Raw genomic sequence first — 13,843 nt, forward strand, 5'->3', positions numbered from 1 at the left:
GATGGTCAATGGTGTATTTGCAACATGGTGAAGTCCAGGGAGTGGTCAAAGAAGTCAAGAGAGGAGGTAATTTGTCTTCATAAGAAAGGATATGGATATAAGAAAATAGCAAAGACATTACACATTCCAAGAGACACAGTTGGGAGCATAATTCGCAAGTTTAAAGCTAAAGGCACAGTGGAAACACTACCTGGGCGTGGTAGAAAGAGGATGCTGTGTGCGTACAGTGGTGAAAAACCCCCGGGTAACAGCTGAGGAACTACAACAGGACATTGCAGAGGGGGGAACGCAGGTTTCGTCCCAGACAATAAGGCGCGCACTACGAGATGAAGGCCTCCATGCCAGGACTCCCAGGCGCACCCCACTTCTGACTACCAGGTACAAGAAAAAAATAGACTCCAGTATGCCATAAATCATCTGGACAAACCCCAAAGGTTTTGGGAAACTGTTCTATGCAGTGATGAGACAAAACTGGAACTCTTTGGGCCTATGAATCAACGTTATGTCTGGAGCAGAAAAAATGAAGCTTACAAAGAGAAGAACACCTCGCCTACTGTTAAGCATGGTGGGGGGTCAATCATGCTCTGGGGCTGTTTCTCTGCCTCAGGTACCGGGAATCTCCCGCGCGTTCAAGGCATTATGAATTCTATTTCCTAGCAGGATATATTAGCTGCAAATGTCATGAAGTCAGTGACGAAGCTGAGGCTTGGGAGACGTTGGACCTTTGGAGGTATCCCAAGCATACCTCCAAATCAACATCAGAGTGGTTGCAGAAGAAGGGCTGGAAGACTCTGGAGTGGCCTTCACAGTCGCCAGACCTAAATCCTGTAGAAAAGCTGTGGTGGGACTTGAAGAAGGCAGTTGCAGCACGCAAGCCCAAGAATATGAATGAACTGGAGGCCTTTGCCCAAGAGGAATGGGCTAAAATACCTGTAGATGGTTGCAAGAAGCTTGTGTCCGCTTATGTATCACCTTTGAAGGATGTCATTACTGCCAAAGGGTGTTCTACTAAGTACTAAAGATGCATGGAACTAGGGGGTTGAATCATTTTGTCAATGAAATATTAAGAAAAATGTCATTTTTTGCTATTTTGTAAAATACAGTGTTACAATTTAAGTTGCATTTGTCTATTTGACACATCTTTATTTGATATGACTATAAACAAAATACGGAATAAATGTCCAACTTGCTAAAACACCAAAATTGTGTGGGGTTTGAATAATTATGATCATAACTGTACATGTAAAACACTTCCTTGTGGTCTACATAACATATAATGGTGGTTCTCAGGTCAACATTTTGCATAGATAGTTTTACAGGTCATCTTCAAGCTTCTTTCTGACCGTCTCTTCAGGGTGTGCCTTAATTACGTGCCTCCACTTCGACAGCGTCTCCTCCGTCAAGTTTGTTGTACCGGTAGTTTTTAGCGCTTTCATCGCGAGTCTACTTTATATTAGAAATGGCAACACTGTAAAATACAGTGTTACAATTTAAGGTGCATTTGTCTATTTGACACATCTTTATTTGATATGACTATAAATAGACCTCCTTTTTAGACCAGTTGATCTGCCGCTTCTTTTCTTTCTCCTATGTCCCCCCCTCCCTTGTGGAGGGGGTCTGGTCCGATGATCATGGATGAAGTACTGGCTGTCCAGAGTCGAGACCCAGGATGGACCGCTCGTCGGGACCCAGGATGAACCGCTCGCCTGTATCGGTTGGGGACATCTCTACGCTGCTGATCCGCCTCCGCTTGAGATGGTTTCCTGTGGACGGGACTCTCGCTGCTGTCTTGGATCCGCTTGAACTGAACTCTCGCGGCTGTGTTGGAGCCACTATGGATTGAACTTTCACAGTATCATGTTAGACCCGCTCGACATCCATTGCTTTCGGTCCCCTAGAGGGGGGGGGGGGGGGTTGCCCACATCTGAGGTCCTCTCCAAGGTTTCTCATAGTCAGCATTGTCACTGGCGTCCCACTGGATGTGAATTCTCCCTGCCCACTGGGTGTGAGTTTTCCTTGCCCTTTTTTGTGGGTTCTTCCGAGGATGTTGTAGTCGTAATGATTTGTGCAGTCCTTTGAGACATTTGTGATTTGGGGCTATATAAATAAACATTGATTGATTGATTGATTGATATAAATAAAATATGTTGGTCACGGTGGCAGAGGGGTTAGTGCGTCTGCCTCACAATACGAAGTTCCTGCAGCCCTGGGTTCAAATCCAGGCTCGGGATCTTTCTGTGTGGAGTTTGCATGTTCTCCCCGTGAATGCGTGGGTTCCCTCTGGGTACTCCGGCTTCCTCCCACTTCCAAAGACATGCACCTGGGGATAGGTTGATTGGCAACACTAAATTGGCCCTAGTGTGTGAATGTGAGTGTGAATGTTGTCTGTCTATCTGTGTTGGCCCTGCGATGAGGCGGTGACTTGTCCAGGGTGTACCCCGCCTTCCGCCCGATTGTAGCTGAGATAGGCGCCAGCGCCCCCGCGACCCCGAAAGAGGAATAAGCGGTAGAAAATGGATGGATATAAACAAAATACGGAATAAATGTCCAACTAGCTAAAACACCAAAATTGTGTGGGGGTTGAATAATTTTGATCACAACTGTATATATCGAATATCGCCATTCAGCATATGGAGCGGAAAACACAACTCAAAAATTGTAGGCTTCTTCACGCGACGAAGCCGGCCTACTTCACAGCAGCCTGTCGTGTATTGACCCCCCCCCCAGGCTGTGGTGGCAGCAACGAGGTGGAGACGTGATGGCCGAATTACACCAACGCTTACAGCCACCCACCCCTGTCCGCCGGAGAGACACCACCTTAACCAACACATTTTCTGAGGGGAAACACTGTCATTTCTTGAGTGATGAATATTAAAGCAAGTCTTTAATGTTCTCAGTCCAATCTGTGCTCTCTGTTTTTTTAGACTGTTGGAACTGGAGTCCTCTTCCACACTTGGCCGTAGATGACTCAGGTGCATCATGCGGCTGGTTAAATGGCAGGCGGTAAAGAAGAGTCTGAGTCATGCTGCTCCAACAAAGCTCTCAATGCCTACCGCTCATTTCCTCCCCCGCCTCCTCGGAGGAAATCAACACAGACAAACATCTTCCAGCATGGAGAGCAGGTGTCCGTGTTTACTCTTCTGTCAATTAGGCGGCGGTTGACAAGTGCATCTTGTCGAGGACCGATTCCAATTTGTTTGGACGACTCTCCGACGGCGTGCGGCTTTTTCAATGGCATCAAGTCAGTGAGGTAATCAGACGCTCGGCATGCGGGCAATCATGCAATTAATGAACGCATTCCGACGCAGCAAAGTGAGCACACCCCTTACTTTTCTGCAAAGATCTGTAAAAGCCCAAATGTTGTCAAAATGTGCTAGCGAGATGCTAATTTACATTGTATTTGCCATAGACAGGTGTCGGAAAAATTGTATCGAAGTTATATTGAGATCAGTTCGCCCGGCGAGAAGACAAAAGCTGTCTTTGATCCAACCAAGAAGAAGGCTTGTAAAACTCCACTGATATATTGATATATTGTAATCCACAGAAAGATGTTGTCTTGACCCGAGGATTACAAAGCGGAGGGGAAGCAGGGCCAGACTCCCCTCCAGGCGACCTTTTCGTCGAACTTTTTGTAATCAAAGGCGATGGCTGTTCACCACCCACGCCCCTTAGAAACAGCTGTTGCCAGTCTTTCATCAGAGCGTGGGGGTTAGAGCGTTGGGGCCTTGCATGGCAGCTCCCTTCATCGGTGTGTGAATGTGTGTGTGAACGGGTGAATGTGGGAATAGTGTCAAAGCGCTTGGAGTACTTTGAAGGGTAGAAAAGCACTATACAGTATAACCCAGGGGTCGGGAACCTTTTTGGCTGAGAGAGCCATACAAGCCAAATATTTTAAAAAGTATTTCCGTGAGAGCCATATAATATATATTTTTTTAAAGACTGAATACAACTAAATGCGTGCACTTTTAAGTAACACCAACATTTTTAGAGTATAATAAGTAACCGTATTCTTTTTAAGTCATCTGTATACTCTAGCCTTTAAATAGACCTCCTTTTTAGACCAGTTGATCTGCCGCTTCTTTTCTTTTTTCTCCTATGTCCCCCCCTCCCTTGTGGAGGGGGTCCGGTCCGATGACCATGGATGAAGTACTGGCTGTCAAGGGTCGAGACCCAGGATGGACCGCTCGCCTGTGTATCGGTTGGGGACAATTCTGCTGATCCGCCTCCGCTTGAGATGGTTTCCTGTGGACGGGACTCTGGCTGCTGTCTTGGATCCGCTTTGAACTGAACTCTCGTGGCTGTGTTGGAGCCACTATGGATTGAACTTTCACAGTATCATGTTAGACCCGCTCGACATCCATTGCTTTCGGCCCGCTAGAGGGGGGGGGGGGTTGCCCACATTTGAGGTCCTCTCCAAGGTTTCTCATAGTCATCATTGTCACTGGCGTCCCACTGGATGTGAGTTTTCTTTGCCCTTTTGTGGTTTCTTCCCAGGATGTTGTAGTCGTAATGATTTGTGCAGTCCTTTGAGACATTTGTGATTTGGGGCTAAATAAATAAACATTGATTGATTGATTGATTTTTAATAACATTGTTATTCTGAAGCTAACCAACAATAAATAAAATAATTCTTACCATTAATGCGACTTCTTGAACGGGTGCGGTAGAAACCGGATGGATGGATTAAAATGCATGAGAATGTTTTATATTTTGAACGTTATTTTTGACACTGCGGAATTATTCATTAGTTACCGTGTTCAGCAATGGCAACTAAGATTTATCTGAGAGCCAGGTGCAGTCATCAAAAGAGCCATAGGTTCCCTACCCCTGGTATAACCCATTTACAAAAATACCGAAAACTGGTCCCGTTGAGCAGTGGTCCCCAACCTTTTTGTAGCTGCGGACCGGTCAACGCTTGAAAGTTTGTCCCACGGACCGGGGGGGCGGAGGGTTTATTTTATTTTTATTTTTTTTTCATAAAGAAATACAATCGTGTGCTTACGGACTGTATCCCTGCAGACTGTATTGATCTATATTGATATAAAATGTATATATTGTGTTTTAATGTTGATTTAATAATTTGAAAAAAATAATAATAATATATGTATATATATATATTTTTTTTATTTCTTGTGCTGCCCGGTACCGATCGTTCCTCGTACTGGTACCGGGCTATGGCCCAGTGGTTGGGGACCACTGCCGTTGAGTACCACTATGGATTCATTCATCCTAGGAATCTGGCAGTAGAGGCTCCTCTATGGGGTCTTGGGGCACTAGGAGGTTAAACCCTTTACTACTGTTACCCAAGGTAGCCCTTGGCAAAGGCCTAGTACCTGACTGCCCCCTAGCCAGGGATCAATGAAGACCTCAACGGCGGAGCAGGCAGAAGACGGTATATTTAAAGGGGAACATTATCACAATTTCAAAAGGGTTAAAAACAATAAAAATCAGTTCCCAGTGGCTTGTTGTATTTTTTGAAGTTTTTTTCAAAATTTTACCGGTCTCGGAATATCCCTAAATAAAACTTTAAAGTGCCTTATTTTCGCTATCTTCGAAACCACTATCCATTTCCCTGTGACGTCATACAGTGCTGCCAATACAAACAAACAATGGCGAATATCACAGCAAGATATAGTGACATTAGCTCGGATTCAAACTTGGATTTCAGCGATTTAAGCGATTCAACAGATTACGCATGTATTGAAACAGACGGTTGGAGTATTAAAGTATTGAAGAAGAAACTGAAGCTATTTAGTGAATAGCTATTGACGCTATTCATAGCCATAGCATGGCCGAATAGCTGCGTTAGCATCGCCGGTAAAATGTGCGGACCAAACGATCAGGACTTTCGCATCTTTTGACACTGGAGCAACTTAAATCCATCGATTGGTAAGTGTTTGTTTCGCATTAAATGTGGGTGGAAGGAAACGTAATATAGTTGCAAATGCATCTACAGGTTATCCATACATCTCTGTGCCATGTCTGCTTTAGCACCGCCGGTAAATAGCATGTTAGCATCGATTAGCATAGCATCCTAGCATCGATTAGCTGGCAGTCAACATCAACAAAACTCACCTTTGTGAGTTCGTTGACTATCGTTGCAAATGCATCTGCAGGTTATCCATACATCTCTGTGCCATGTCTGTCTTAGCATCGCCGGTTAAATGTGGAGAAACTCTGGCCCATTCAATGGGGGTCTGGCGGCAGATTTCTTGCCAGTGGTGCAACTTGAATCCCTCCCTGTTAGTGTTGTTACACCCTCCGACAACACACCGTCGAGGCATGATGTCTCCAAGGTTCCAAAAAATAGTCGAAAAAACGGAAAATAACAGAGCTGAGACCCGGTGTTTGTAATGTGTAATGTGTTGAAAATGAAAATGGCGAGAGTGTTACCTCGGTGACCGATAAAAAGAAAGGCGTTTAATTCGCCAAAATTCACCCATTTAGAGTTCGGAAATCGGTTAAAAAAATACATGGTCTTTTTTCTGCACCATCAAGGTATATATTGACGCTTGCATAGGTTTGGTGATAACGTTCCCCTTTAAAGTGCATCTGGCAGTGGAGGCTCCACTATGGGGGTCTTGGGGCACTAGGAGGTTAAACCCTTTACTACCGTTACCCCAGGTGACTCTTGGCAAAGGCCTAGTACCTGACTGCCCCCTAGCCAGGGATCAATGAAGACCTCAACGGTGGAGTGGCAGAAGACGGTAGATTTAAGAACTACCACAACTGCGGAAGAAGGCTGCAGCATGAAAGTGTCCCCAGTCTCCTTGGACTTCAATGCCACTGGACCCTGACCCGATTTCTGTCAAGGATCGCGTGGTGACCGTCTGTGCACCAGTCTCCCTACTTTAAACTAAGTCACGCAGTCAGTGTACAGCTTGAGTACACTCCCGATTATTCCAACACAATTCTTGTTGCGAGTGTGAAAAGTCACTGCAATAATAATGAATGTGGTTGTCTTTTTATTTCCTAGTCAGATATTGTTGGATTTGGTTGTCTTTTTATTTCCTAGTCAGATTTTAGAACAGCTAAAGTCTGAGCCTTTTTACATAGACCTTGAGTGTGGAATGTCGGAATGAAGCCATAACAAATCTGTTATCTCAACTGTCCAAAGTAGGGAGGAGAAGAAGAGGGGCGGGTGAGAGTGAGTGAGGAGGGAGAAACTGCCATTTTAGGATTAGATCAATTCGGACCGAGCTTTGAAATGTTGTATCTAGATTGATCTCCCAAGGCGCTTTGGTAATAAAATAGAAAAATGAGCAACCTCTGTCTCTGATTGATTTAAAACCAGCTTATGTGTCATCAAACAATCTGGGGGGCGTTGACCGAAGGAAGAACGGGTCAAAACGCAACACAACATACCATAATCATAGCAACTGGGTTGTAAACAAGTAAAAGTTGGACATCAGGGCCAATATGTGGAATGCTTGGGCTCCATGATAAAGATAATAATCATTCCAGACAGCAGTGAATCCTGAAGACACCTATTCTGCTGTATGACCGCCATCAGGCGTCGATGGAGGGAAAACAAATGTCTGTGCATCTTCATCAAAGATTGTTACCTGTAGAGCGCCTCGAATAAGTCCGTCGAGCTGACGCCAAAGGCTTTCTCGTATTGGTTTCTTCCCTCCCTAGAACACACAATACATGTTTTGTTTTATCAAACTGATACTAAAACATCATCACAGTTATTTGCATCAATATTGAAATCACGATTATTTACTATGTTATGTAGGACATAATTGTATCGCACTTTCTATCTTAAACAAACAGTATGTGAACTTGGTTTTCATTTCAAAATGAAAATACAAATCGTTCATAGGTCATAGAATTAAATCTAAACGGCTAGCAAAAGAGAAAATAGCATCGCAAAGTGCAAAGAAGGGAAACTAATACACAAAACACAAAACTAGTGAAGTTGCCACGTTGTGCATGTAAATGGTAAATAAAAACAGAATACAATGTGTGGAGGGAGATGTGGCCGGCGCTGCCTGCAGGAGGAAAGGTCAGCGCCTCTGTCCAAGGTGCTGAGGACAGAGCACCATCAGACGGGGGCGTGGCAGTGCTGACGGCGAGACACAGCTGGCAGGTGAGTAGATTTCACAGGCGGTACGTGTTAATCTAATCGCCTGTTGCCTTTAAGAGCAAGCGGCCGGGAGCAGGAGGGAAGAGAGGATACAGACGAGACTGAAAAGTCACGCTCCAGTACAGTTTTGTGAAAACATTATTATTAAAATCTTGTTAAAACCTGTGTCGTGTCTGACAGTGGGACTGCGAGGACGCAACGTCCACACAATGATTTACAAATCCTTTTCAACTTATATTCAATTGAATAGACCACAAAGACAAGATATTTAATGTTTGTACTGGAAAACTTTGTTATTTTTTGCAAATATCAGCTCATTTGGCATTTGATGACTGCAACATGTGGCAAAAAAGCTGGCACAAGTGGCAAAAAAAGACTGAGAAAGTCGAGGAATGCTCATCAAACACTTATTTGGAACATCCAAAAGGTGAACAGGCTAATTGGGAACAGGTGGGTGCCATGATTGGGTATAAAAGCAGCTTCCATGAAATGCTCAGTCATTTACAAACAAGGATGGGGCGAGGGTCACCACTTTGTCAACAAATACGCGAGCAAATTGTCGAACAGTTTAAGAACAACATTTTTCAGCAAGCTAATGCAAGGAATTTAGGGATTTCACCATCTACGGTTTTTAATATCATCACAGGGTGCAAAGAATCTGGAGAAATCACTGCATGTAAATGGCATTTCCCGTGACCTTTGATTCCTCAGGTGGCATTGCATCAGTGTTTAAAGGATATCACCACATGGGCTCAGGAACACTTCAGAAAACCACTGTCAGTAACTACAGTCGGTCGCTACATCTGTAAGTGCAAGTTAAAACTCTACTATGCAAAGCCAAAGCCTTTTATCAACAACACCCAGAAACGCCATCGGCTTCGCTGGGCCCGAGCTTATCTAAGATGGACTGATGCAAAGTGTAAAAGTCTTCTTTGGTTTGACGAGTCCACATTTCAATTTCTTTTTGAAAACTGTGGACGTCGTGTCCTCCGGACCAAAGAGGAAAAGAACCATCCGGACTGTTCTAGGCGCAAAGTGTAAAAGCCGGCATCTGTGATGGTATGGGGGTGCATTAGTGGGTAACTTACACATCTGTGAAGGCACCATTAATGCTGAAAGGTACATACAGCTTTTGGAGCAACATATGTTGCCATCCAAGCAACTTATTTTTCTTGGACGCCCCTGCTTATTTCAGCAAGACAATCCCCAGCCATGTGTTACAACAGCGTGGCTTCGTAATAAAAGAGTGCGGGTACTTTCCTGGCCCGCCTGCAGTCCAGACCTGTCTCCCATTGAAAATGTGTGGTGCATTAGGAAGCCTAAAATACCACAATGGAGACCCCGGACTGTGGAACAACTTAAGCTCTACATCAAGCAAGAATGGGAAAGAATTCCACCTGAAAAGCTTCAAAAAACCGTCTCCTCAGTTCCCAAACGTTTATTGAGTGTTGTTAAAAGGAAAGGCCATGTAACACAGTGGTAAAAATGCCCCTGTGGCAACTTTTGCAATGTGTTGCTGCCATTAAATTTTAATTTAATGATTATTTGCACAAAAAAAAATATGTTTCTCAGTTCGAACATTAACTATCTTGTCTTTGCAATCTATTCCATTGAATATAAGTGGAAAAGGATCTGCAAATTATTGTATTCTGTTTTTTTTTTTTTATAAATTACACTTGTTTTGTGTTTTGTACATACCTTAATAGTTTCCAAACGGTGTCTGCAACAAGGCAGTAAAACGGCTGATCAAACAAAACACAAGTCCTCGTCATGGACCCACTAGCTGCGGAAGCTAAAGCTCTACAATCAGCTAAACAAACTCCATAACTCCACGGTGACATTTTGGTGAATTTACAGAGGAATTTATGAAACTGAAACAATACACAAAAAATACCATTGTAAGTTAATAACACTAACACTGATACTCGTAAACCTGCTAGCAGGTTAGCTTGATTACATTACGATAGCACGTACGAATACGCATGAACACACTCCTACAGACGTCGCACATGGGGCGGTTTAGTGAGTAAGAATTGTTTTAGTTATATTGTAAAACTTACAAAATGTTGCTTGGAGTGATGAAAAGGGAATCTATACGAGTACAAATGCTTTGGACAGCTGGAAGACTGAATGACACCAACAAAAAAAAAAAACATTGGTGGTAAATGGGAGGACACTGCACACTGCAAAAACTGAAATTTACGTGTGTGTGTGTGTGAGTGGGGGGGCCTGCAGACCTGCAGCGAAGGACTGGCTTCGAGATTAGCGACAGGTGCAGTGGATCACACACCTGGTGACTGCTTATCAACCCACCCGTCGCTCTGTTAAAAGGCAGCAGCCGGAAAGAAAAGGGCAGTGGGCCTTTCCACAGACGACCCAATGGAGGGAAACCATTTGTGTGCTCATTTAAGTAAAAAGACGACGGCTGGAAAGCAATAAAAAAAAAAAACTCGGATTGCAAAATGAAGCATTGTTCGGAACTGTGAACGAAGCTGATTGGTAGTCCGAAGAACCCGGAAGAGCAAGTCTTCCACACTATGTAGGAGGAAATATCTCATATATTTGCTTATTTTCTGTCTGACAAGATAATTCTTTCTTTCTTTGTTTATTTCGAACATGAACATGAACACACTTACAACATAAAACATCAAACAACCCCACATCATTTCACATCACATCATGTCGGAAAAGGAGTAGGAAGAAGCAAAGCTTATTTAATCCTAACCTCTTTCCCAGGTCAGATTGATTGATTGATTGATTGATTGATTGATACTTTTATTAGTAGATTGCACAGTACAGTACATATTCCGTACAATTGACCACTAAATGGTAACACCCCAATAAGTTTTTCAACTTGTTTAAGTCGGGGTCCACGTTAATCAATTCATGGTACAAATATATACTATCAACATAATACAGTCATCACACAAGTTAATCATCATAGTATGTACATTTAATTATTTACATTATTTACAATCCGGGGGGTGGGATGAGGAGCTTTGGTTGATATCAGAACTTCAGTCATCAACAATTGCATCAACAGAGAAATGTGGACATTGAAACAGTGTAGGTCTTATTTAGTAGGATATGTACAGCCAGCAGAGAACATAGTGAGTTCAGATAGCATAAGAACAAGTATATACATTAGAAGTACATTTGAGTTGTTTATAATCCGGGGAGATGGGATGTGAATGGAGGAGGGTATTAGTAAAGTGTTGAAGTTGCCTGGAGGTGTTGTTTTAGAGCGGTTTTGAAGGAATATAGAGATGCACTTACTTTTATACCTGTTGGGAGTGCATTCCACATTGATGTGGCATGGAAAGAGAATGAGTTAAGACCTTTGTTAGATCGAAATCTGGGTTTAACGTGGTTTGTTGAGCTCCCCCTGGTGTTGTGGTTATGGCGGTCATTTACGTTAAGGAAGTAATTTGACATGTACTTCGGTATCAAGGAGGTGTAGCGGATTTTATAGACTAGGCTCAGTGCAAGTTGTTTTACTCTGTCCTCCACCCTGAGCCAGCCCACTTTGGAGAAGTGGGTTGGATTGAGGTGTGATCTGGGGTGGAGGTCTAAAAGTAACCGGATTAGTTTATTCTGGGATGTTTGGAGTCTAGATTTGAGGGTTTTGGAGGGGCTGGGGTACCAGGAGGTGAAAGCGTAATCGAAGAAGGGTTGAATGAGAGTTCCCGCTAGAATCCTCAAGGTGCTTTTGTTGACCAGAGAGGAGATTCTGTAGAGGAATCTCGTTCTTTGGTTGACCTTTTTGATCACCTTGGTTGCCATTTTATCACAGGAAAGATTAGCCTCTAGAATGGAACCTAGGTAGGTGATCTCATCCTTCCTGGTGATAACAATGTCACCCACTTTTATAGTGAAGTCACTGACCTTCTTAAGTTTGATATGGGACCCAAATAGGATGGATTCCGTTTTACCTAAGTGTATGGATAGCTTGTTGTCAGCGAGCCAGGTGCAAATATTGAGGAGAGCGTTTACAATCATATTCATTCATCCACTGACCTCTTTTAAAGTAAAATGACATCCGTGAATGAGTAATACAACAGTTTTGTAACATGTAATTAATTAATTCAGTCATTATTAACATACTGAGATGAAGAATATCTTATTTTCAATAAAGTAGAAAGTGTTTCTCATAATTCTTCTTCTTTGTATTTTGTAAGCACTATTAATTTAAACAACCTCTTAAAGTGGATCATATCAGTACAATGTTTAACTTCTTTACCTAATCCATTCCATCATTTAATTCCACATACTGATATGCTAAAGGTTTTAAGTGTTGTACGTGCATACAAATGTTTTAAACTAAATGTTCCTCTAAGGTTATATATCTCCTCTTTAGTTGAGAATAATTGTTGTACATTCTTTGGTAGCAGGTTATAATTTGCTTTGTACATCATTTTACCAAATCATCCAGCTTTAATATTTTTGACTCAATAAATAAAGGGTTTGTATGTTCTCTATATCCAACATTATTATTCTTTTCGATCTTTTTTGTAACACAGTTAACGAATGTGGCGCACATTTGTAGTTGTTTCCCCATATTTCTGCACGATAACTCAGATATGGTAACACTAGCAAGCAGTAGAGAATATAAAGTGATTTTTGGTCTAGAACATATTTGGCTTTATTCATTATTGAAATGTTTGTTGCCACCTTATGTTGATGTTTTGTATATGAGATTTCCAGTTCATTTAAACATCTATTAAAGGGGAACATTATCACAATTTCAAAAGGGTTAAAAACAATAAAAATCAGTTCCCAGAGGCTTGTTTTATTTTTCGAAGTTTTTTTCAAAATTTTACCGCTCCCGGAATATCCCTAAAAAAAGCTTTAAAGTTCTTGATTTTCGCTATTTGCGGTGCGACTCTCCATTTCCCTGTGACGTCATACAGTGCTGCCAATACAAACAACATGGCGGTTACCACAGCAAGATATAGCGACATTAGCTCGGATTCAGACTCGGATTTCAGCGGCTTTAGCGATTCAACAGATTACGCATGTATTGAAACGGATGGTCGGAGTGTGGAGGCAGATAGCAAAAACGAAATTGAAGCTATTGAGCGAATAGCTATTGACGCTATTCGGCCATAGCATGGGTGTACCTAATGAAGTGGCCCATAGCATGGCTGCCGTATTAGCGTCGCCGGTAAAATGTGCGGACCAAACGATCAGGACTTTCGCATCTTGTGACACTGGAGCAACTTAAATCCGTCGATTGGTATGTGTTTGTTTCGCATTAAATGTGCGTATCTAGTTTCAAATGTACATACAGCTAGCGTAAATAGCATGTTAGCATCGATTAGCTGGCAGTCATGCTGCGACCAAATATGTCTGATTAGCACATAAGTCAACATCAACAAAACTCACCTTTGTGATTTCGTTGACTTTATGGTTGCAAATGCATCTGCAGGTTATCCATACATCTCTGTGCCATGTCTGTCTTAGCATCGCCGGTAAAATGTGAAGACACTCTGGTACATTCAATGGGGGTCTGGCGGCAGATTTCTTGCCAGTGGTGCAACTTGAATCCCTCCCTGTTAGTGTTGTTACACCCTCCGACAACACACCGACGAGGCATGATGTCTCCAAGGTTCCAAAAAATAGTCGAAAAAACGGTAAATAACAGAGCTGAGACCCGGTGTTTGTAATGTGAAAATGAAAATGGCGGCTGTATTACCTCGGTGACGTCACGTTCTGACGTCATCGCTACAAGAGCGATAAACAGAAAGCCGTTTA

The 13,843-nt window shown here is 42.7% G+C and overlaps 1 protein-coding gene across 1 annotated transcript in view; it reads right to left on the bottom strand.

The window, feature by feature from the left end:
• The window catches only part of asmt (acetylserotonin O-methyltransferase), an 80,593-nt gene that overhangs the window by 35,752 nt on the left and 30,998 nt on the right, over nucleotides 1-13,843 (bottom strand). Inside the window, exon 4 of the mRNA XM_061879906.1 lies at nucleotides 7,566-7,634. Coding sequence (XP_061735890.1) covers nucleotides 7,566-7,634 — 69 coding nt within the window. The remainder of the gene's footprint in view (nucleotides 1-7,565; nucleotides 7,635-13,843) is intronic.

The sequence above is a fragment of the Nerophis ophidion genome, linkage group LG19, assembly GCF_033978795.1.
Source record: "Nerophis ophidion isolate RoL-2023_Sa linkage group LG19, RoL_Noph_v1.0, whole genome shotgun sequence".
Taxonomy (NCBI): domain Eukaryota; kingdom Metazoa; phylum Chordata; class Actinopteri; order Syngnathiformes; family Syngnathidae; genus Nerophis; species Nerophis ophidion.